Genomic DNA, 24462 nt, shown 5'->3' with positions numbered 1-24462 from the left:
TTATGAATCGGGCTGAGAACCGCAAGGTCAGCAGTTGAAAACTACCAGCTGTTCTGCGGGAGAAAGATGAGGCTTTCTGCTCCTATAAAGATTTACAGCCTTGGAAACCCTGTACAGGGTCACTATGAGTCGGAACTGACTCCACGGCACATAACCACCACTAGAGACAGAGAGCTCAGGATTAGAGGAGACACCTCTGAGCTTCCTTAATTTGTGAATAACCTTGGCTTTCATGTTCTCAAAGACCAGCATCTTTGATATTGACTCTGTCTTGAATATTGGCTTCCTCACACGGGGCTCGGCCCTCTTTGGCCAGCTAACATCCTGAGTGCAAGCCTGAGAAGACAGGGACTTTTCCTAGGGCCTGAGTAAGACACACTGAATTTAGTGTTGGAAGTCCCGTAGTCAGTACAGACCGCAACAAGTGTCTAAAGCAAGGGTTGGCAAACTTCCACCCATGAACCAAATCTGTGAGCTAAGAATGGCTTTATCATTTTTAAGTGGCTGAAAAAATATTTTGTACCATGTGAAGGTTGATGTAATTAAAATTTGTGTCCATAAAGTTTTATATGAAAACAGTCTTGCCCACTTCTTTGAACCATTCCTATAAACACCTCTTGAGGGTTTGGGTCTGCTTTATTCCCTTGGGGAAGTGAAACCATGCAAAAAGGATAGGAACTGGGACAAGATCCAGCCTAAAAATTCCCAGTTATCTGAACTTTGGTTGGGGAAGTCCTTCAAAAACACCCAGACAATGGTGAGAGTGGGGTTGGAGTATGCTTTGCCTGCTTATTAGAACTTGCAAGAGTGAAACTTGATCAAAATTTGCCCAGGAGGAACCCAGGCATAGGGGAGGGCCAGAGCCCTGTTTTCAAAAGCTTTATCTAATACCTACGCTTCCTTTATTGGTGATGGTGTTCAGTGAGGTTTTCACAGGTATTTGGATAAGTACTTGAAATTTTTGTTAGGTATGTGAGGGGGGAAAAAAATAACCTTAATCTACATATCAGTTATGTTTCAAAGATAAGTTTAAACAGTGAGTTGGTTTAAAGATAGTTGTCAGATAAACTGGTATGAGCTTGACCAAAATCTGAAATAAAGAAGGAAGGGGAGAGGGAGGGACTGGGAGGAGCGGCACCTGTGTGTCAAGTCTGGGGCCAGTGCTGCCTGTGTTTAGGTGTGTTACCTTGAGCAGATTTCCTGGACAAATTCTGTGCCTGTTCTAGGCCTCAGCACCTCTGCCTGGTCCCCGGGTGGCAGAGCAGATCTGATGGACGGATGAATTGATAAGGGGGTGGCGGGATGTATGCAGAGAACACCGACTAGATGCCCCTCCTTGACTCCTAACTTCTAGGAAACAGAATCCCAGAGGCCCTGGCGGGCAGTGTAAACGGCATGATGTTGAAGGGACACTCAGGTCACTCATATGGGAAATTGCGGCACTGACCCCCTTCACAGGGTTAGGCATAGGCCTGCTGCATCACTCCAAATCAGTCCAACCTGAAAAGGGACCTGGACATATTCTCTTAAGAAAAAAAAAAAAAATAAGGTGCAATTTACATATAATTCTGGTGTGGTGCTGCAGGCTAATGTGCTGAACTGCAAAGTCGGTTTGAACCATAAGGTCAGCAGTTCAAGCTCACCAGCCGCTCCTCAGAAACCCTATATAGAGTCACTATGCATTGGAACCGACTTGACAGCACTTAACAACAGCAACAGCCATTCATCTGGTGCTTATTTTGGTGAGTTTGACATATAACCAGTACTACAAGCAAATAAGCTGAGAAGCTGGGTTGTATGAAGAAAACATGGCATCAGGATTGGAGGAAGACTCATTAACAACCTGCGATATGCAGATGATACAACCTTGCTTGCTGAAAGTGAAGAGGGCTTAAAACATTTACTGATGAAGATCAAAGAGCACAGCCTTCGGTATGGATTACATCTCAATGTCAAGAAAACAAAAATCCTCACCACTGGACCAATAAATATCATTCTAATCAATGGAGAAAAGATTGAGGTTTCAAGGACTTCATTCTTCTTGGATCAACTATCAACACTCACGGAAGCAGCAGTCAAGAAATCAAAGGACATATTGCATTAGGCAAATCTGCTGCACAAGACCTTTTTAAAGTGTGAAGAGCAAAGATGTCAGCTTGAATACTAAGGTGCTCCTTACTCAAGACACGGTATTTTCAATAACCTCATATGCATGTGAAAGCTGGACAGTGAATAAGGAAGACCGTAGAAGAATTGATGTTAATGAGTTTGGTGTTGGAGGAGAATATTGAAAGTCCCATGGGCTGTCAAAAGAACAAACAGACCTGTGTTGGAAGAATTGCAGCCAGAGTGTTCCTTGGAGGCCAGGATGGCCAAACTTCGTCTCTCAAACGTCAGACATATTGTCAGGAAGGACCAGTCACTGGAGAAGGATATCATGTTTGGTAGGGTGGAGGGTCAGCGAAAAAGAGGAAGACCCCAGCAAGATGAATTGGCAAAGTGGCAGCATCAATGGGCTCAAGTGTGGCAACAATAGTAAGGCTGGCCCATGATCTTGCAGTGTTTCCTTCTGCTGTGCACAGGATCGCTATGAGTTAGTACCGACTCAATGGCACCTAACAGCAACAACATGAGTCGGAATTGACTCAACAATGACACCAGACATTTTAAAAAGTAGCTCTGCTGGTGATTTGAGTAGGCTGCCAGAGTTCACGCCACTAAGTCTTAGCTATTGTTTAGGGTGGGGCCGGGTGGAGTTAGAGAAACCACACACATGGGCAGGAACTTACAGAGCAGGCAGAAGACCTTGTGGGGGGGACCCAAGCACCCGGAGCCTCAGTCTTGGCATGCAAGTGGGTTGAACCGTTAGACACACCCTCTATCATGGGGAAGAACCAGGAAGTAGGGGTCAGAGCACCTTGGATGGGGGAGGGAGAGAGCAGTGGAGCCAGAACCCACTTCCTGTTTCACACCCTGCTGGGGAGGAACAGAGTAAGGGCAGGGGACTGTTAGGAGACGGAGCCCCTCCTGCCAGCCTGGCCCAGATCAGGACAGTCCGGTTTGGGTACTTCCGCTAGCAGGATGGAGGACGATAATGACCCTGCTTATGGCAAGCCTGACTTCGTGCTTTTGGACCAGGTGACCATGGAAGACTTCATGAAGAACTTGAAGCTCAGGTAGACCCAGCCTGGGGTGGGTTCCCTACTCAGTCCTTATCCAGGGTCACGGGAGGAAGACGTTGCACTGATTCCTCCGTGGGTGAGGGGTGAGGCAGCAACCACACATGCCAGCCACTCTAGGTTGGACAGACTCTTCAAGCCCACCCACAGGGGCTTCCTGGGGAAACTGAGAGGCAGGAAGAACAAGACAGTGTGCACAAGAACCGAGAAGAACATCCGTCCTTATCACAGCTGGTCGAGGCCCCTACACCCGGCACAGCTAACTTCATCCTCTGCCCAGACTTTATGAATTAACAAGCAGAGGATAGTATCCAGACACGCCAGATGCCTTGCACCTTTCTACCTGACTCCACCTTAGGCTGCTAGGTGCCAGGTCAGGAAGCTTCTCCCTGACCTTCTTCCAGCCCCTCTCCCTTCCCCACCTGATAGTTTCATCTCCAGAGAGGTTCAATGGATTGAGGTTCTTGCTCTTAGGAAAGATATTTAATGTCAGAGCAGAGGAGGAAGCCTAGAAGAAGGGACATTTGAGGTGGGTTTAGAAGGATGAGTAGGAGTTTGCCACAAAGGATAGAGGGAGGGCAGGCAGGAGAGTGGGCTAAAGCAGGAGTGGGGGGGCAATGATGAGGTGGTAGATGCATAAGGCTGGGCCACAGTGATAGAGGCAGGTGGAGGACAGAGAAGATGTCTTTGCACAATATTTGTTTTGTGTCAGGCACAAGACTACACACTTTATATGCATGATTTCATCTAATTCTCATAAACACTGATTTACAAGACATAAGAAAATGATGTGTGAACAGCAGGTCTCCTGAGGTTGAAGTGAAGCACATAGAGAGGCCCGTGGATGCTGGTGGTAGAGTGGGCAGGGCAAGGGCTGAGGACTCAGGACCCCAGAACAGAGGGAACCCAAGTTAAGGAGCCGCTGAGCCACTTGTCTACCTTGAGCAGGAAAATTTCTGAGAGAAAGCTGTGGACAGACCTAACTCAGGCCCCTCCCAGGCCCCTGGTTTTTGAGAAGAGTTGGGAAGTTTGAGAAGAGTGTGTGTTGGATTGGGGGCTGGAGGGACAGAGCAGGTGCCAGATGACTGAGGACCACTGCCTAGGGGCCACATCCCCACGCACACTTTGTCTAGGTGTGGCTGGCCCCACCTTCCCTCAGTCTCAGAGTTGGGAAGTTTGAGAAGAGTGTGTGTTGGATTGGGGGCTGGAGGGACAGAGCAGGTGCCAGATGACTGAGGACCACTCCTCTAGGGGCCACATCCCCACACACACTTTGTCTAGGTGTGGCTGGCCCCGCCTTCCCTCAGTCTCTCTCCTTTAACACAGGAAACAGCCTGGGGTGTCCTCTTCCTACACCCACACCTTTGATCTCCTTTTTTCTTGGAGCACGGGGTTGATCTCTAGCCGCCTTTACCTCAAGAGTCCACCTCAGGAGAGTCAGGCTGAGATTAGCCACCAGCTCCCTCTGTGCCATTCACACAAGCCAGTTCCCATGTCTGGTTTGTTTTCTTCTTTATAAGATGGTTGGTTTTGATCCCTGGCTGCCTGGGGGCCCTGACTGCATTATCAGCAAAGGGTCCCGGGTACCCCCTATGCCTTTCTGTCCCAGTGCCTTACTCCTCTGTGCACCCATCTCCCCACTCATCCTAAGGATGAGAGGGACTAGGTCGTGATGCTGTGGAGCGTGGTACCTCCACCCATTTAGGCCAAGTACTTAAGAAACGAACCTTGGGATGAGGCTGCTGAGGCAAGAGTCCTGCCTGTCCCCTGGCAGCCCTTGAGTGCTCAGGACTGACCCTCTCCTGTTGTAGGTTTGAGAAGAACCGCATCTACACCTACATCGGCGAGGTACTGGTGTCTGTGAATCCTTACCAAGAACTGCCACTCTATGGGCCTGAGGTCATTGCCCAGTACCAGGGCCATGAACTCTACGAGCGGCCACCCCACCTCTATGCTGTGGCCAATGCTGCTTACAAGGCCATGAAGCGCCGGGCTAGAGACACCTGCATTGTCATCTCAGGTCAGGCAGACATGGCCACAGATGTGGTTCAGTTCCCCACAACTTGCTCAGCCTCAGGGTTCTCATTTGTAAATGATGGGTGGGGGCAGAGGGGCATCCAGGACTCCTATAATAAACTCCTAATATAGTTCTAGGGTTTAAGGAATGGGACAGGAGACTGATCTAAGCAGACTTGGCCGGTGGGTTCAACCTGGTGGTACAGCTTCACTGACGCATCTATTTGCTGGCAGGGGAGAGCGGGGCTGGGAAGACAGAAGCAAGCAAGCACATCATGCAATACATTGCGGCTGTCACTAACCCAAGCCAGAGGACCGAGGTGGAGAGGTGAGTGGCAGGAGGGTGGGAGCACTCTGGGGGTAACTTGGGCCTTGCACCTTCACCCTGGAACCTAAGACCAGGGAGAAAGACAACAGTGCTTGGGCCCCACTCAGTCAAGATCCCTCCTTAACATGAAGCCAGTGGGGCTGTCCCTTAAGGAAATGTCAGAGGTAAGACATAGGTAGGCCACACCCAAGGGGAATGAGACCCTGAAGGGACAGCATCTTGCTGCAAGCTAGGAGCAGCGATGGACAAAAGATGTAGGGAGAGAAGCGTGAAGACACAGCAGAAAGGTGTTGACTGAACCAGAAGCCTGGAGCAGCTGGCCACACCAAGGTCAGGGAAGATGGAGAATGCAGGGCAGATCATCTGGACTGGGGTGGGGTTCTCTGCTGCTCCCAGCTGAGGGGCCTTGCAAAAGTGGCTTCCTGTGCATGACTGGTGCCTCAGTCTCTTCCTGTTGAGAGTCTGGGTGAAATGAGGTGAGGCTGGAGCAGATGCAGTGGGCAAGCAGTGCCAACGACAGATGTAGCTGATGTCTGGACAGGGTGAGGAGATCACTCTAAGGAAAACACGATCCAGCGTTTACTGAATAGGGTTAATGAGCGGTCTCTCAACACAAGCTGCCCAGTATCAGCATATAAAACTAAATTTTCCAGCATCTAGCATTGAGGTAGGAGTCCTGGTGTGGCGCTGTGAGTTAATGCGCCAGACTGCAAAGTCGTTTGAACTGCAAGGTCAATGGTTCAAGCTCACCAGCTGCTCCTTGGAAACCCTATACAGGGTCGCTATTGGTCAGAATTGACTCGATGGCACTTAACAACAACAACAAGCAGTGAGGTAAACAAATGAGCCGTACTGGGACTCAAACCCAGCCCTTGTAGATCCATTTACGGATGCCTGAGACTTTCTGACTTTTGTGGGGAAGATTTTACAGCATAGTTCCTGCACCCGCACCCTGATAACACAGCCCCCTTCTGCTCCCACAAAGGGTCAAGGATGTGCTGCTCAAATCTACCTGTGTGCTAGAAGCCTTCGGCAATGCGCGTACCAGTCGTAACCACAACTCCAGCCGCTTTGGCAAGTACATGGACATCAATTTCAACTTCAAGGGAGACCCCATTGGGGGCCACATCCACAGCTACCTGCTGGAGAAGGTGGGACAAGCGGTTGCAGAACCTGAGCAGGCTGATTGAGGAGGCCCTGTGTCCCATCTTCCCGACCCCCAGAAGGGAGCTATCTGCTGGTACCGGGAGGGCCCACTAGTGGTTGGGAAAAAACTGCTTCTTCAGGTTGGAGATTTTGAGGGTCAGGCCGACTCTTTGACCAGGATCAGGCTACTGCCTTCTCTGGGCCCCAGGATCTCCACAGCTTGGTATGGGGGTCTGGGCCTGGGGGTCAGATCCCTCTGCATTACGCATACTGAATGGGTCCTGTTGGGTGGGCTCTTACGATACGGATTCCAGCTCTCCCTCTTTCTTCAGTCCCGGGTCCTCAAGCAGCACGTGGGCGAGAGGAACTTCCACTCCTTCTACCAGGTGAGTGGAGGTGGAGGTGCAGTGCAAAGCCAGTGGGGGTTGTCTCCCGCGCTGCCCCACAGACACCTTTATCCAGACCATCCTGTGCATTCCTGGTCTTGAATATACCTCAGTGCGAATAATGCAGACAAACGTACTGCGCTTGTCAGACTGACAGATAAGTAATTATAAAATTCTCAAGAAGATATAAGAAGTAGAGTGGAGACCACGACACCAACAGTGGGGGAGGGTTGGTCCCAGGAAGATGGCTTTGGGGTCAGGCGCAGGAGTGTGGAGGAGTATCAGGAGCCCAGGGCGCTGCCAGTGCTTGACCTTCACACTAAGTGAGAGGAACAGGGGAGGATCCCATCTGAGCTATGTTGAAAAGGACCACCATGAACTATAGGACTATAGGACCCGGGCATGGCAGGAGTTCCAGAAATGGATGTGAGACCAGAGACCAGGTGAGGGAGGCAGGAGTCAGGAAAATCTAGGGTGGTGGAGTAAAACTTTACTGTATAAAAAGCTTTATAGATCATTTTTATGTGAACTTATTACTATGAAAATTTTTACATATACAGAAAAATGGGAGGAATAAGTAACCCTCCTCTCAGATGTCAGCCTTGTTATGTTTACCGTATTTCCATCACTATTGCCGCTGCTGAACTATTCAGAAGTTGCAAACATCCTAAATAGGGTGCTGCTGATTTGTTGGTTCCACAGAATTTCCTCTGGGTTTTATTGACATTTTCATTGATGCTGTTGTTTGAGTGTTTGTGAAATATTTATGATTTTCCTCTTTTTTATTTTGTTGAGGTTTATTTTTTTTTCTGAGGCTGCTCTGTAATTTATTAATTTCTTCCAAGTTTAAAACAGTGTCTCTATCTTGAAATCTTCTTGGCTTCCTCTTCATTTAGAAGTTCTTTACACTATTCCCACTTTTTTACTTTCTAATGGTCTTCATTTACAAATTGGTATCTTTAGTTCCCTGTTTTCAGTCTTGGAGGTTTGTTTTAATTTGAATATTTCTACATCTGGCTGATATTGTCTTGCATATTAATCACAGGTTGTTGTTTTCTGTTGGAAGAATTCTATTTAGCATTTCTTGTAAGGTGGTCTGGTTTTAACAAATTCCTTCAATTTCTGTTTATCTGGAAATGTCCTAATTTCACTGTCATAGTTGAAGGATATATGATTCTTGGTTGGCATTTCCTTTTTCTTTCAGAGTCATATATGCCTCTGTCATCTCATCGCTTTCTTGCCTATGTGGTTTCTACTGCGAAATCAGAGCTTACTGTTACTGGCTCTCTTTTGTTGGAAACCTTTTCTCCTGAGCTGCTCTCAGGATTCTTTCCTTGTCTTTGGTTTCAGAAAGTTTAATGTGTCTTGGCAATCTTCTTTTGGGGTATGTACTCTTTGAGGTTTATTGAGCTTCTTGAATGCGTATCTTCTCACCTTGATATGAGGGAAGTTTTCTTCCAACAACTCTTTAACAATTTTCTGCATGATTTTTTGGGGGGCCTTTTTCTGTTTTGGAATTCTGGTCATGTGTAAGTCATTCCTCTTGATGATGTCCCTCATAATTTCTGGACTCTTTTTTTTGTTGTTGTTATTTTTTCTGATTGTTCCACTATCAGATTAATATTGAGAGATTTGTCTTCAAGCTCACTATTTCGGCCTTCCATGGGTTCATTTCTACTCCGTGCCATTTCATTGTATTATCAATTTCTAAAATCTTAGTATTAATCATCTGGATTTCTATTTGCTGTCTTTGTATGATTTCTAATTTTCTAATTTATTTTGTCATTTTGTTCTTACAGTGTTATCCTGAATCCTTCTAAAGCTTTCTTGATTTCACCTGCAGTTTTCTTGATCTTTCTCTCAATTCCTTGAAAGTACCTAAATATCATTCTTTTAAATTTCCTGTCAGGTGGCTCCAATGTAATTTTTTCCTCAAAAGGATTTTGGGCTTTGCATTTTGATTACTTTCTGGAGCCACTCCATCTTGTTTCTTCGTGTGAACGGAAATTATATGTTGTCTTTGAGACATTGCGGTATCATTGTATTTGTGTTTAATTGATGAATGTATGCCTGTGTGTTCTTAGGAACAATAATATACAATCTTAGGCACTCCAGGTGGTATGATAGAGACTAGAATTGTATATGCAGGTCTCTGTTTGCTGTTCCTATAACAAAGCTGAAGGTGGGCTTGGCTGGTGTTGGCTGCAGTCTATTAATGTTCAGGTGTTCAGGTGGTACAGGAGCTGGTAGTAGCCCTTGCTCAGTGGGCGGGGCTGCAGGAGACACAGGTATGGTGGACTGTGTGGGCAGGACTGCTGTCTCCCATCTGATGAGAAAAGGGAAAAAAAAAAACAAGAATCAACAACAGCAAAACAAGAAAATAATAATGAAAAGAGAGGGGAAGCAGGCAAACTACAGCAAGAAAAAAATTCATAACTAAAAAGAAAGGACAACATTGTGGAGAATGAGTGTTCTGGAACACTTAATTGTGCTTATGAAGAACCTGTACATAGACCAAGAGACAGTCATTAGAACAAAACGAGGGAACACTGAATGGTTTAAAATCAGGAAAGGTGTGCTCCAGAGTTGTATTCTTTCACTATACACATTCAATTTGTATGCAGAACAAATAATTCAAGAACAAGGAAACTGGGGGAAATGGGCAGGAGCCAGAAAGGAGAAAACTGGGATGGGGAGGGGCACCCAGTATGAACCAGTGCCTTCTGCCAGCCAAGGAGCTTATGGGGTGGGGATAGGAGGAAAGGGTAAGGGTATGGGATCCCTAGTCCTAGACAGAGTTCCTTCAAGCCTAGATGGTATTTAGGTTCAGGTCACCTGATCTGGAAGTTGTTGGTGATGGCTCAGAGGAAGCAACAATTTTGGGCCCTGAGAGCTGTGAGGGGTAGGGCAGCTGGTTGTTGAAGGAGTTCTTGGCTGCCCAGGGGTGGCCAGAGACCCGCATTGTGCATTCTGCTGACCTGCTGAGGCAGAGTTCATGCACCTCTAGGAGAAGGGGGGTTGGTGCACTAGGAGCCTGATCCATAAGGACGTGGTTCTGACTTCAGGCAGAACAGGCTAGGGTGCTGATGGGTACGACTGGGGGCTGGCCATGCTACTGGTCACCAGGAGGGTGTGGGGAGAAAGGGAAGCTCTCATCTTTCTCATTGCCAGCCATTGGTATGCATGTGTACTGTCAGGCCACTGTCTCAGTTGAATGCTACTTGCAAAAGTCCAAGATGGTCACGTTGTGTCATGCCAGCTGATAATTCCCATGTCTGTCTCCTCTCTTGCCACTTTTGTTCAGTTTCTTCTACTAATAGGTATTCAACCCACTATTCTATCCTTTCCTCTGAAACCAGAGATCCAGGATCACCTGTTTCATTGGGTCTCTCATGTCTTTGCTGTGGCGGGTCTGTGCAGTGTGTCTGCCTAGTCCGCCATCTTGCCTGAAGTCTCCGCAAACCTCCTAACTTAAACCCTGAATACTTCAATACTTAATTCCTAAGATAAGGTCTTTATCTTTCATAAATTAGAAAACTAGCAATAATTCCATAATTTGAGCTAATTCTAATATCCAGTCCGTGTTTATATTTCCCCAGTTGTTACAAGAATGCCTTTTACTGCTTTTTTGAATCTGGATATGTATGTTTGGCAACACCAACAGAATTTTCCAGGGACTAGTTACTAGGTGTTGTTTGTTGTTGTTGTTAGGTGCCATCGAGTTGGTACCAACTCATAGTGACCCTATGTAGAACAGAATGAAACACTGCCCGGTCCTGGGCCAACCTCACTATTGTTGCCATGCTTGAGTCCATTGATACTGCCACTTTGCCAATCCATCTCATTGGGGTCTTCCTCTTTTTCTCTGACCCTCCATCTTACCAAACATGATATCCTTCTCCAGCGACTGGTCCCTCCTGACAATATGTCCAAAGTATGAGAGACGAAGTTTGGCCATCCTGGCCTCCAAGGAGCACTCTGGCTGCACTTCTTCCAACACAGATCTGTTGGTTCCTTTGGCAGCCCATGGAACTTTCAATATTCTCCTCCAACACCATAACTCAAAAGCATCAATTCTTCTATGATCTTCCTTATTCACTGTCCAACTTTCGCATGCTTATGAGGTTATTGAAAATATGATGGCTTGGGTCAGGCGCACCTTAGTCCTCAAGCAGACATCTTTGCTTTTCAACACTTTAAAAGGTCTTGTGCAGCAGATTTGCCTAATGCAATATGTCGTTTGATCTCTTGACTGCTGCTTCCATGAGTGTTGATAGTTGATCCAAGGAGAATGAAGTCCTTGAAACTTTAATCTTTTCTCTGTTGATAAGAATGTTGTTGATTGGTCCAGTGGTGAGGATTTTTGGTTTCTTTACAATGAGATGCAATCCATACTGATGGCTGTGGTCTTTGGTCTTCATCAGTAAATATTTTAAGTCCTCTTGACTTTCAGCAAGTAAGTTTGTATCATTTGCATATCACAGGTTATTAATGACTCTTCCTCCAATCCTGATGCCATGTTTTTCTTCATATAACCCAGCTTTCGGCTTATTTGCTTGACTAGGTGTTGTAGTCAATTCTTAGACCAGGTGGCCTCGTGCCCAGACTGCTGTAGCACCCTCACAGTCTCCCTGCTCCCACCTTGGGTACCTCTTCAGTGACATCTCCCCCAGAAGAGGAAACACTCTTATATCTAGCATCTCACCTCCCTCCTTACAACTCCACCCACCTTGGTATCCTCAGAGAGAGTCCTCCCAGGCCGGGGTGCACTGTGCTCCGTTGCAGCAGACACTGAGAATCTGTAATCCTAACTGAAGTGTAAACACTGAGAACAGAGGCCGAGTCTGGAGACATCATATGTTTGCTGGGCCAATGGGTCAATGCCCACCTGTGTTTCTGCTTCTCTCTGTGTGTAAGGGCTCCCAGGGAACACAGGTCTAACTAAAGGGCCTCTGCTCCCTTTAGATGCTGCAGGGGAGTGAGGACAAGTTGCTTCAAGAACTGCACTTACAGAGAAACCCTGCTCTGTACAACTTTACCCGCCAGGGAGCAGGACTCAGTGTGAGTAGGGGGGCAGCTACATGCTAGCATGGGGCACCAAGGCCTCAGGCCAGGCATGGACCTGGGCTTAGGTGGTGCCCTGGGCCCATGGTGGAGGGAGCAGTACTCAGTGTGCTTAGTGTGGCTCTGGGGGGTGGACACAGGGCTCATTGAGGACACTGGGGGTGCACTGGGCCTGGTAGAGTACTGGTTGTTGGAAACAGGGCTCAGCATGGCATTGGGGTGGTAACCCCTTTCTCCCCCAGAACTTGAACAGTGATGAGATGAACCACCAAGCAGTGACCCAGGCCATGGGGGTGATTGGCTTCAGTCCCAAGGAAATAGCATCTATTCACCGGATCCTCGCCGCCATATTGCACCTGGTGAGCCTGAGAGGACCGGGAAATGGGTCTCCCATGTGGGGTCATTGGCTGGGAGTCACCCAGAGGAAGGGGCTGACCTGGAATTCCCAGAGATGTTCCCAAGCCTCCTCCCATCACTGAACTCAGTTGTGTCCATTGCTCCCTCAAAGCCAGTTTCTAAGCTTGGCCTCTGAACCCCAGAACTTGGACAAGGTCAGGCCTGTGTGTGCTTGGTCATATCTGGTAGATAACCTTAAGATGCATTTGTGGTCAGGGGATGGTCATAGCTGGAGCACTGTGCTGACTGCCTCCCAGTCCCGTCCTTTACAGGCTATGTGACTTCTTTGAGTTTTGTCTTGTCTCAAAGGACTCCGAGGACTTGTCTCCTCTGAGGCCCACTGCTCTCTGAGACAGATTTCCTGTAGCGTCCGGGATTATCAGTGTAGTCATTTGCATAACCTTTTTGGCCTTGTGAATGCACCTGTGTGTGCCCCTAACTGTAACTGTGGTTCAGGGGAATGGCTGACCCTCTGGTCTGAGCAGAAGCTGTGACTCCACCCCTGCCCACCTGCCTTGCCTTCTCTTACCCCTCCATCCAAAGGGCTGCAGTTTCCATTGACTGGTACTCTATTGTGGTTCCCCATGACCAGGGAAACATCGAGTTTGTGGAGACAAAGGAAGAGGGGCCAGAGAAGGGGCACCTGGTGGTGGCCGAGGAGGTGCTGGTGGAGTACGTGGCTGAGCTGACAGCCACCCCCCGGGACTTGGTGCTCCGCTCCCTACTGGCCCGCACGGTGGCCTCAGGGGGCAGAGACCTCATTGAGAAGGGCTATTCCACGGCCGAGGCTTGCTATGCCCGAGACGCCTGTGCCAAGGTACCCGGGGGCAGAAGGTCGGAGGGACATTCTGAAGGCCTTCCTGGAGAGGCAAGGCCAGAGGAGCCAGCAGCAGACTCCCCTATCCTCCTTCTGTCCTTTGGAAGGCAGTATACCAGCGGCTGTTTGAGTGGATTGTGGACAAGATTAACAGTGTCATGGAAGCCCAAGGTCGGGACCCTCGGCGTGACGGCAAGGACACAGTCATTGGAGTGCTGGACATCTATGGCTTCGAGGTGTTCCCTGTCAACAGGTGGTCCAGTCAACCGCATCCCACTCTGACCCCAAATCCTCACGGCTTTGAGCCTCCCCTTCTGCCTTGGTCCCAGGGGAGTTTGGCTGGGAAGTTGGCTATCTGTCTCCCAGAGCTATCAGCCCCTCTAAGCCTGCCTAAACAATGCCACAGACCAATAACTCCTCACATCTCTTTAGCGTGTGTGGGTGAGGCCACAGAAAGCCCCAAATGGTTAAGTTTCAGGCCTTCAAATTCACCCCAGAACAAGTACTGGAGGCAGGATGAGGCCCAGTAGGTGGGGGGTGTCTCAGCACCAGACCCCCCTGACAGGGAGATGTTTGTGGGAGGCCATCCAGGCAGCAGTCAAAGCCCCCGGCAGACTTGAATGGAGGATCTCTGAAAGTCCCTTCTCAACCCCAGTTTTGAACAGTTCTGCATCAACTACTGCAACGAGAAGCTGCAGCAGCTGTTCATCCAGCTGATCCTGAAGCAGGAGCAGGAGGAGTATCAGCGAGAAGGCATTGCATGGCAGAGTGTGAGTGTACTGGGACACCGAGATGTTCATCCACCTGCTCTCGGCCCTGGAAGCATGGCTGCAGCACACACGAAGGTCACGCTGTGCTGAGGAAGGAGGGATGTTTGCAGCAGGGCCACAGGAAATCCCCTATGATGAGTGGCCTATGGGCTAGTTCTTGCTGGCCTGGCATGGAGTGGGCACTTTTCAAGAGCACACAGTGGGTGTGGGCAATGCTGGAGCTGAGAGTGGCTTCAGGGACGGGTGGGGAGAGGCTGGCTTCCCTGAGACCATCACTTGTCCCACTGCCCCACAGATCAACTATTTCAACAACATGGCTATTGTGGAGCTAGTGGAGCGGCCTCACCGGGGCATCCTGGCAGTGCTGGATGAAGCCTGCAGCTCAGCGGGCACCATCACTGACCGGATCTTCCTGCAGACCTTGGACACCCACCATCGACATCACCCACATTACACCAGCCGCCAGGTGCCCACCCCAGCCTCTCCCTGAGTGAGGAGCCTCATGGAGCAGATATGAGTCTCCTGGCTGCTTGTCTGGCCACATCACTGCTTGTCCCGAACTGAGTGTAGTTTCCTGGGTGGGCATTTGGGTACCATGTCATCTGAGTCTCAGTGGGGCCTGGTGGGTCACTGTGGCCTTCTCCTCACTCCCCCCACCCCTGCCACCTTTTGTGCTTAACCTCATGCCTGTCCCCACAGCTCTGCCCCACAGACAAGAGCATGGAGTTCGGTCGAGACTTCCAAATCAAGCACTATGCGGGGAATGTCACGTAAGGGCCTTCCACCTCAGTCCCTAAACTTCCAGGGGTTCCCATTCCACTGAGGCCTGGGGCAGAAGTGCTCCAAGTGAAGGGGGTTCACAGCCACATCTCTTCCTCTTTAGAAATCACATCTGGCATATTTTCCTCAGATCCCTGAGAGTTATTAACCTGTCATTATGTTTGTTTGTTTTTGACATTTTATTGTGGTTTGAACCTAAGTTTATGGAACAAATTCGTTTCCCATTCAACAGTTGACACACATTGTGTTTCAGACATTGGCTGTAATCCCCTCAGTGTAAAAGCACTCTTCCCCTTCTTCCCTGGCTTACCAGTTAGCAGTTACCCTTCAATCTTGTTCCTTCCTACCTTTTGAATTTTGTTTTTGGGCAGTTGTTGCCTTTTTGGTCTCCTATGGTTGGTTGTTCTGAGAAGCATGTTCCTCATGGGTGTTATTATTCACATTATGTTATTGTTGTTAAGTGCCATCATGTCAATTCCGACTCATAGTGATCCTGTGTAGGGTTTCCAGTCAGTGGTTGGTGGGTTTGAACCACCAACCTCGCAGTTCAAACCAACCTTGTAGTCCAGTGCATTATCCTGCAGCGCTGCACCACGACTCCATTACTCACATTATAGGCCTGCCTCCTGGTGCTGGAGGATCAGCACTGGACTGGAAATCAGAAGGTCAGCAGCTCAAACCCACCAGCAACTCCTCGGAAACCCTATACAGGGTCACTATGAGTCGGAACCAACTTGATGCCACTTAACAACAACCTGTTGTTCACAGAGAGGTACATGTGTCTAGTGTGTCCTTTACAAGAATGAACCGTAGAGCAGAGAGGAGGAGGCATCCAGAAGGCAGGTCCCTTCACAAAAGCCATGCCCTACATTCTTGGAGTCCTGATAGGCACTGTGGAATAAAGCACTGGACCGCAAGGGCGGTTTGAATCACAAGGTCATTGTGAGTCAGAACTGATTCGACGGCACTTAAAAGTAAGTCTCTACAGGTGTGCAGATGGAGCTTTCCAGCAGGCAGAGTCAAGGATGAGACCATGATTCTAAGTGTCTCAGTGCCAGAAGATCACAATGGACAGTGACTCAGGAACTCCACTATCAGTGCAGCGGCTGATATTTACCAGAACTCAATAGGTGCCATGCTGAGTGTTTGATGCACTGAGGCACAGAGAAATTAAGCAACTTGTCCAAGGTCACATGACATGGAATTGGCAGACCTAGGACATTGGGTTCCAGAGCTTTGTGCTTAACTCTGTTCATCTTCCTGGAGAGAAACATCTCCTGAGGGAATCAAGTTATGCAAACGAAGGCAAAGGGTTCGAGAAAGGAGAGAAGAACCTGGGGAGGAGGGAGAGAGGCACTAACAGGAAATAGATGCAACAGGAAGAAGAAGAGAAGCCGCAGGCAGGAGGGTGATGGCCAGTGCTCCCAAAGGCCCATGGCCTATCCCTCTCACCCTGTGCCCACCACACCTATATCAGATAGCTCAACCCCTTCCTTTCCTCACTGCCCTTGGCCCCTGCAGGTATTCTGTGGAGGGCTTCATTGACAAGAACCGAGATTTACTCTTCCAGGACTTTAAGCGGCTACTATACAGCAGGTGAGTGTAGGTGCCTGAAGGGGACCATTCACAGGCCTGGATCTAGAAGGGCCTCCAAGACAGTGGGGTTTGATCTCCTCATCTTGTCGGGGAGAAAGAGGCGGAATGCTCACAGCTGTGCAGCACACAAATGGCAGGACGGGGGAGGTGGCCGCTGCCCTGGGGGAACTGGCACATAGCCTGTGTTTGTAGCACAGACCCCACCCTGCGGGCCATGTGGCCAGATGGACAACAGGGCATCACGGAGGTGACCAAGCGCCCCCTGACGGCTGGCACACTCTTCAAGAACTCCATGGTGGCCCTGGTGGAAAACCTGGCCTCCAAGGTATGGACACCCAGCCTTCAGCCCAGACCCTTCTCTCTAAGGCTCTCGTGGCCTCTTTGCCACCTACCGCCCCACTCCGGGCAGAGGGCCCCCCTGCACAGGCTCAGATATGAGGGTTCAGGGCTCAGCTAGGCTCTATGGCATTCACCTTGTACATGGAAAGTAGGACTGGCATTGGAACCCTGGTCTTCCCCTGGCCCTGTTGCCCGTGGGAGGAAGGAGCCAGAGGAGACCCTACTCCAAGTTGGGTTGTCCCAGTCCAGAACTTTCCAAGAGCCACCAGGGACTGGAAACTGGCATGGATTCCTTTGGGTGATTCATTCTCAAAGCCCAAGTTGGACAAAGGATCTCGTGGTAGGGCTGAGTTAGAAAGTAGAGCAGTTGTCCTGGTTTCTTGGTAGGGCTGGTAGTGGAGATGCCACCCATTCACTGCTCCCACACCTTGTTCTGCCCACGAGCTCCCTGGTGTTCGCCAGCATCCCTTCTGACCTCAACCCTTCAGTCTGCCAATCATGGCCCCTATTCCCCTAACCTTCCCTGTTCCACACTGACAAGTCTCCCCTCCGCCTCCATGACAGCATGGCATTGGATCCCAGCCTGCTTCCTCTATGGGATAGCACTTACCCGACCCCATGGGGGCTGTGGGTGCTCTTCCCTGGGCCCTGCACCAAGTCCCTTCTGTCCTGGCCACCTCCTGTAGGAGCCTTACTATGTACGCTGCATCAAGCCCAATGAAGACAAAGTGGCCGGGAGGCTGGATGAGAGCTACTGCCGCCACCAAGTTGCATACCTCGGGCTACTGGAGAATGTGAGAGTCCGCAGAGCTGGCTTTGCGTTCCGACAGCCTTATCCCCGATTCCTGCTCAGGTATTAGTGACCCCCTCCCCGCCCCTGCCCACCGCCCCATACCTGCTCCGTTCTGCCCCACCTGAGTGTGTGGCGGCTCCAGGTTCCGGGTGCCTGCCCTCGCTCTGAGGGCATGTTCTTTTGGAATCTGAGGCATAGACCCAGATGGTGTCTAGCACAGCGCTTCTCAGACTTCTGGCTTTGTGTGAATGCTGGCCTTAGGCAAGAGTGATGTTTGTCAGAGACTTGTGTAGACAGAGGTCTCCATGCCCTCCTCCCCCAGAGTCCTCTCATGGCCTTTTGTCCATGTGGTGACAGGTACAAGATGACCTGTGAGTACACCTGGCCCAACCACCTCCTGGGCTCAGACAAAGCAGCCGTGAGTGCCCTCCTGGAGCAAAGCGGGTTGCTGGGGGATGTGGTCTTTGGCCACACCAAGCTGTTCATCCGCTCGCCCCACACCCTGGTTGTGCTGGAGCAGAGCAGAGCCCGGCTCATCCCCGTCATTGTGCTCCTGCTGCAGAAGGTAAGGATTGTGGGCCACCGAGGGTGCTGGGGGAGGGGTTACAGCTGCATTGACCACACAGTCCTGTTAGCTGCCAGCCTCAGGCTTGGACGGATTCAGATGTCAAAAGCAGTTTTTTAGGAATCCAGCTTGCTTTCCTTCTTTGCCCTCCCCACCCTCCTTTTTATTTTATCCCTTCCCTTTTGTTCCCTTCTGACTACTGATATCAAGAGTTTCAAATCCAGGGAAAGGTTTGAAGAGTAATGTACTGAGCCCACACCTCTATCTTCAACAGCATGAGCTCTGGCCAGCAGGATTTGTCAGTGCACCTGTGCTTTGTAAGCAAATCACTACATCCATAGTTGCTACAAGATGTATTATTGCCAAAGGCTGGGGTTCTTCCTCCCACTTCATAGCTTTGTATTCTGAAAAATTTCAAACCTATTGGGAAAGTTGGAGAAGGCCTGGTGGCGCTGTAGGATAAACACTGGGCTGCTAAGCACAAGGTTAATCCTACCAGCTGCTCCTGTAAAGACTGACAGCCTCGGACCCCTAGAGGGGGTCACTGTGAGTTCGGATGGACTTGGTGACAGCGGTTTTAGTTTTTCGTTGGGTCTAGAAGGAGCTCCGGTAGTGTAGTGGTTACGAATTGGGCTGCTAACCTCCAGGTCAGCAGTTTGAAACTACCAGTTCCTCCGTGGGAGAAAGATGAGGCTTTCTGCTCCCGTAAAGATTTACAGCCTCGGAAACCCTGTGCAGGGTTGCTATGAGTCGGAACCGACTCCACGGCACTTAACAAGAACAACAGAAAAACAGAAGGAATGGAATGATCAATACACCTCCACCGTTCACTTTCATTCCTACACTTGAGTTTTCTTTCCCTTTAATGCACACATTGTTGTTGTTGTGAAGTGCCGTCAAGTCAGTTCCAACTCATAGTGACCCTGTACAGGGTTTCCAAGTGGCTGGTGAGTTTGAACTGCCAACCTTGTGGTTCAAACCAACCTTCCAGTCCAGTGTTTTATCTCACAGCGCCACAAGAGAACTCCATACAAATTGTTATTGTTGTTATTGTTAAGTGCCATCGAGTTGATTCCGACCTAAAGCAACCCTGTATAGGGTTTCCAAGGAGCAGCTGGTGAGCGTGAACCGCTGACCTTGCAGTTCAAACGGCTTTGCAGTCTGGCGCATTAACCCACAGCGCCACACCAGGACTCCCTATACAAATCAGGGGACTTCAAAAGGTTCATGGAACTATTCCATTATCTTTTACTTCCATTTCTCCATGAACTTTTTGAAACCCTCACATATGAATGTTGTTGTTGTTAAGTAACATCGAGTAGGTTCTGACTCATAGTGGCCCTATGTAGGGTTTCCAAGTATAGATTGACATTTTTCTGAAGTATCAGAATTTTATGTATAAATGAAGTTGCAGACATCAAGACACCACTGGGGTCATTAGTAAACTTATCCTAAGAACAAGGATGTCATCCTTTATAAGCACATTCAAGAAATTTAACACTAATAAAATAGTTATATATCTGAGTATTTAATATGTAGGCAATATTCAAACTTCTTAATTATCTCAATAGTACCTATCACAACTTTTTCAAAAAAAAATTTTATTGTGAATTGAATGAAGGTTTACAGAGCAGATCATCAGTTTTACATTCAGTAAATCATATATTTTGCTTCATTACAATGATTGCAATCCCCTCCTTGTGCCAGCAGTTAGCAGTATTTACACCTGTTCCCTCTAACGATTGTGTTCCTCCCTGTGTTTCCCGCTACCTTCATTTCTTCATTGATAACCTCCCTCTTGTTGTCTATTGCCTGCCCTGTCACCTGTATTAACATGTGTCTACCCTTGAGCCCAAGGAGCTCTGGTAGCATAGTGGTTATGAATTGGGCTGTTCAAAACTACCAGCAGTTCTGCAGTAGAAAGATGAGGCTTTCTGCTCCCGTAAAGATTTACAGCCTCGGAAGCCTTGCACAGGGTCGCTATGAGTCAGAACTGACTCCATGGCACATAACAACAACAACACTTGAGCCGTGAATAATTTTCCTTTCCCCATCCCCCTGAAGCCATCAGTAATAGTTTATAATATTAAGAAAACCTTTTCATAACTTTTCACAACATTGGTCTTGTACAATATTTGCCCTTTTGTGACTGACTAATTTCACTCAGCATAATGTCCTCCAGGTTCATCCATGTTATGAGGTGGTTCACAGATTCGTCGTTATTCTTCAGTATTGCGTAGTATTCCATTGTGTGTATGGACCAATGTTTAACTTTTCTGCTTTGGGACATTTAGGCTGTTTCTTTTTGATGTGTCTCTTGTAGACAGCATATTGAAGGATTCTGTTTTCTTATCTATTTTGCTTTTCATGTTTCTTGGCTGGTGCATTTTATCCGATTACATTCAGTGTAATTATCAATAGGTATGAAACTACTGTCATTTTTCTGTGTGCGTGCTTTTTTGTTGTTGTTAGGTGCCATCAAGTTGGTACCGACCCAAAGTGACATTATGCACAGCAGAACGAAACACCACCCGATCCTGGGCCTACCTCACCATCGTTGCCACGCTTGAGTCCATCGATGCTGCCACTTGGCCAATTCATCTTGTTGGGGGTCTTCCTCTTTTCCTCTGATCCCCCACCTTACCAAATATGATATCCTTCTCCAGCGACTGTTCCCTCCTGACAATATGTCCAAAGTATGAGAGACGAAGTTTGGTCATTATGGCTTCTAAGGAGCACTCTTGCTGCACTTCTTCCAAAATAGATCTATTGGTTCTTTTGGCAGCCCATGGCACTTTCAATATTCTCCTCCAACACCATAACTCAATGGCATCAATTCTTCTGTGGTCTTCCTTATTCACTGTCCAGCTTTTGCATGCATATGAGGTTGTTGAAAATACTATGGCTTGGGTCAGGCACACCTTAGTCCTCAAGCTGAAATCTTTGCTCTTCAACACTTTAAAAAGATCTTGTGCAGCAGATTTGCCTAATGCAATACGTCCTTTGATTTCTTGACTGCTGCTTCTGTGAGTGTTGATAGTTGATCCAAGAAGAATGAAGTCCTTGACAACTTCAATCTTTTCTCCATTGATAAGAATGTTGTTTATTGGTCCAGTGGTGAGGATTTTTGTTTTCTTTACATTGAGATGTAATCCATACCAAAGGCTGTGCTCTTTGATCTTCATCAGTAAATTTTTTTTTTGGAGCTGCTAAATTCTTTGTTCCACATAATTTTCTGTGCTGAGTTCATTTTGTTTGTGGGTTTTCATTATTTTCATTTCTGTTATGTTAATGTTTACTAAGTCTTTCTGGTTTTCCTCTTTTATTATTCTGATGTGCAGGTATATTAATTTTAATTGAGGTTATGCTGCAGTTTATTAATTTTTCCCTATTTAAAATCATCTGTTTTATCTAGAAGTCTACTTGTGTTTCAAGCCATTTGGAAGTTCTATATCTATACTATTCCTTCTTTTTTTGCTTTGTAGTTGACTTCATTATACATTGATATCTCTGGTTCCTTATTTTCAGTCTTGTAGGTTTCCTTTACGTTAAATACTTCTATATCTGGATTGAATTCTGGGTGATGTTGCCATGTACAGTAATCTTAGATTGTTGTCTGTTGGTTTTGGTTCTCAGTCCAAAGACCACCCATTAGCATTTTTTGTTAAGTTGGTCTGGTTATTACATATTCCTTTGATTTCTGTTACTCGGGAACCGTCCTTATTTTGCCATCATATTTGAGGGACAGCTTTGTTGGGTATATTATTCTTGGTTGGCAGTTTTTTTCTTTCAGACTTTTGTGGATGCCATCCTATTGCCTTCTTGTCTGCATGGTTTCTGCTGAGAAATCAGGGTTGAGTCTTATTGGTTCTCCTGTGTAGGCACATTTTCATTTTTTTCCCGAGCTGTTCTCAGGTTTGTTTCTTTGTATTTGATTTTGAAAAGTCTGGTTATGATATGTCTTGGTACCTTTCTTTAGGGATCGATCCTGTTTAGGGTTCATTCTGATTCTTGTATGCTTATCTTCTTATCTTTCATGATGTTAGGGAAGTTTTCTTCCAACAACTCTTTGACAGTTTTCTCAGTGCTTTTCATTGTCTCTTCCTGTTCTGGAATTCTGATCAGTCATATCACAGTTTCCCTCAGAACTCTTAGGCTTTCTTCCGATTTTTTCATTCTTTGTTTTGGTTGTTCTTCTAGCATACTATTATTGAGAGATTTATCTTCAAGCTTACTAATTCAGGCTTCCATTGCTTTAAATCTCCTCTTTGACCTTTCAGTGTATTGTCCATTCCTGAAATCTTTGTATGAGTCTTCTGGATTTCTAATTCAAGGGTTTGTATTGTTTTAAAATTTGCACTTATTTTGTCAGTTTGTTCTTGTAGTATCTTACTTAATTCTTCTACAGTTTTTTCTCTGTACTCCTTGCTTTCCCCAATCTTTCTGTCAATGATTATAAGGTACCTAAATATCATTTATTTGAATTATTTTTCTGTTAGTTTCACTACCTTTTCTTCCTCAGAAATGTTTTCTGGCTCTGCACCATGGCCAATTGTTTGAGCCATTCTCTCTTGTTTCTTTGCGTGACCTAAAACTGTCTGTTGTCTCCAGGACATTTTAGGGTTATTATATTTGTATGAAATTGATGATTGTGTGTCAATGTGTTCTGAGGCTCTGACCAACTGCCTCTTATAGCTGTAGTTAGAGAATGTAAGTATGTACACTGTTCTTGTTCTCCATTTGTGCACCTCAGTTTAGGGTGGGTTTGACTGGTGTTGGTTATTGTCTATCCTTGATCAGGTGTTATAGATGCTGATATTAGCTATTGGCCAGTGGGTTTGGTTGTGGCTGGGCTGTATGGGCAAGGTTGCTGTCTCTTGTTGGGTAGTAAATGAAAACCTCTCTCTTTTCTCTCTCTCTCTCTCACACACACACACAAGAAAACAAAACAGAAAAACAAAGAAGAACCAGCCATGAAAAAATAAAATAATAAAGAGAAAAAAATTAACAGAGGTCACAACCAGAAAAGAAGAATATGATAACTATAAAGACAAAAGAGGTACATGGACATGGAAGAGAAAATTAAACATTTAAAAACCACTTAAGAATAAAGAAAAAAGTGACCAGAAAATGAAGCTATAGAAGAGAAAAATAAAAAAGGAAATAAAAGGAAGAAATTTTAAAAACATTTAGAAAATCCAGGGAGAGAAAAAAATGAAAAGACAGAGTAGAGATTAGTAAAGAAAGATCAAAAGGGGGGAAAAAAAGAAGAGAGGAAGTGAGAAACCAAAGAAAAGAAGGAAAAACAAAAGCAGAGATAGAAATGATAAAATTAAGGGAATGGAAAGAGAAGGGGAAAACAGGATAAACAAACAAAAACAATGAAACACTAGAAGGAAGAAAAAAAAAAATCCCCCTCCAAAAAAATTTTTTTAAATGCAGGACCTGGAGAGGGGAAAACTCTGAGGGTACCTCCCACAAGACAAGGAGCCCACAAGGTAGGTGTGGGAGGGATGTGACATTAGAGTCGCTTGCTCTAGATGGTGTTGCCTATGTTCAGGGCTCTCATATGGAAGTAGTTCAAGGAGGCCCTTGATGGAGCGAGTTTCTGTGATGCATTAGACACTAAGGATCGAAGACCAGAAGAGTTGTGTGATGACATCAAGAACATCATACAGGAAGAAAGCAAAAGGTCATTAAGAAAACAAGAAAGAAGGAAAAGACCAAAATGGATGTCAGAAGAGACTCTGAAACTTGTTCTACAGCATAGAGATGTTAAAGCAAATGGAAGAAATCAAGAGGTAAAAGAGATGAACAGAAATTTTCAAATGTCAGCCTGAGAAGACAAAGTCAAATATTTTAATGAAATGTGGAAAAACCTGTAGCATGGACGAACATGCTCAGCATTCCTCAAGTTGAAATAATTGAACAAAAAAGTCAAACCTCAACTTGTAATATTGAAGGATTCTCTGGGCAAAATATTGAATGGTGTAGAATGCATCAAAAGAAGATGGAAGGTATATACACAGAGTCACTGTGTCAAAAACAAACAGACAGCCCTTTGGTTCATTGATGATGCATGGAGGGGATTGTAACCATGGCAATGAAATTATATACGATAGGATGAATGTAAAGCTAATGTTCTCCCATGTAAGCTATCACATAATTCACAATAAAATATTAAATAAAATTTTAAAAAATGGACAATGTTCAACCATTTCAAGAGGCAGTATATGATCAACAGCCAATGATCCTGAAGAAAGAAGTCCAAGGTGCACTGAAGGCAT

At 46.8% G+C, this 24462-nt stretch overlaps 1 protein-coding gene across 1 annotated transcript in view; it reads left to right on the top strand.

Moving 5' to 3' along the window:
* Positions 1-3081: 3081 nt before the first annotated feature.
* Positions 3082-24462, top strand: part of MYO1G (myosin IG) — a 38550-nt gene continuing 17169 nt past the window's right edge. Inside the window, exons 1-17 of the mRNA XM_006832103.1 lie at positions 3082-3176; positions 4991-5199; positions 5430-5523; positions 6509-6674; positions 7002-7055; positions 12021-12120; positions 12217-12227; positions 12362-12478; positions 13108-13332; positions 13440-13585; positions 13988-14102; positions 14398-14568; positions 14802-14872; positions 16404-16478; positions 16671-16803; positions 17504-17670; positions 17968-18175. Of these exons, the coding sequence (XP_006832166.1) occupies positions 3082-3176; positions 4991-5199; positions 5430-5523; positions 6509-6674; positions 7002-7055; positions 12021-12120; positions 12217-12227; positions 12362-12478; positions 13108-13332; positions 13440-13585; positions 13988-14102; positions 14398-14568; positions 14802-14872; positions 16404-16478; positions 16671-16803; positions 17504-17670; positions 17968-18175 (2157 nt within the window). The remainder of the gene's footprint in view (positions 3177-4990; positions 5200-5429; positions 5524-6508; positions 6675-7001; positions 7056-12020; positions 12121-12216; positions 12228-12361; positions 12479-13107; positions 13333-13439; positions 13586-13987; positions 14103-14397; positions 14569-14801; positions 14873-16403; positions 16479-16670; positions 16804-17503; positions 17671-17967; positions 18176-24462) is intronic.

The sequence above is a fragment of the Chrysochloris asiatica genome, unplaced genomic scaffold, assembly GCF_000296735.1.
Source record: "Chrysochloris asiatica unplaced genomic scaffold, ChrAsi1.0 scaffold00006, whole genome shotgun sequence".
In the NCBI taxonomy this organism is placed as follows: Eukaryota; Metazoa; Chordata; class Mammalia; order Afrosoricida; family Chrysochloridae; genus Chrysochloris; species Chrysochloris asiatica.
Note: the sequence above shows the minus strand (reverse complement) of the source record. Positions and strands in the feature narration are given on the sequence as shown.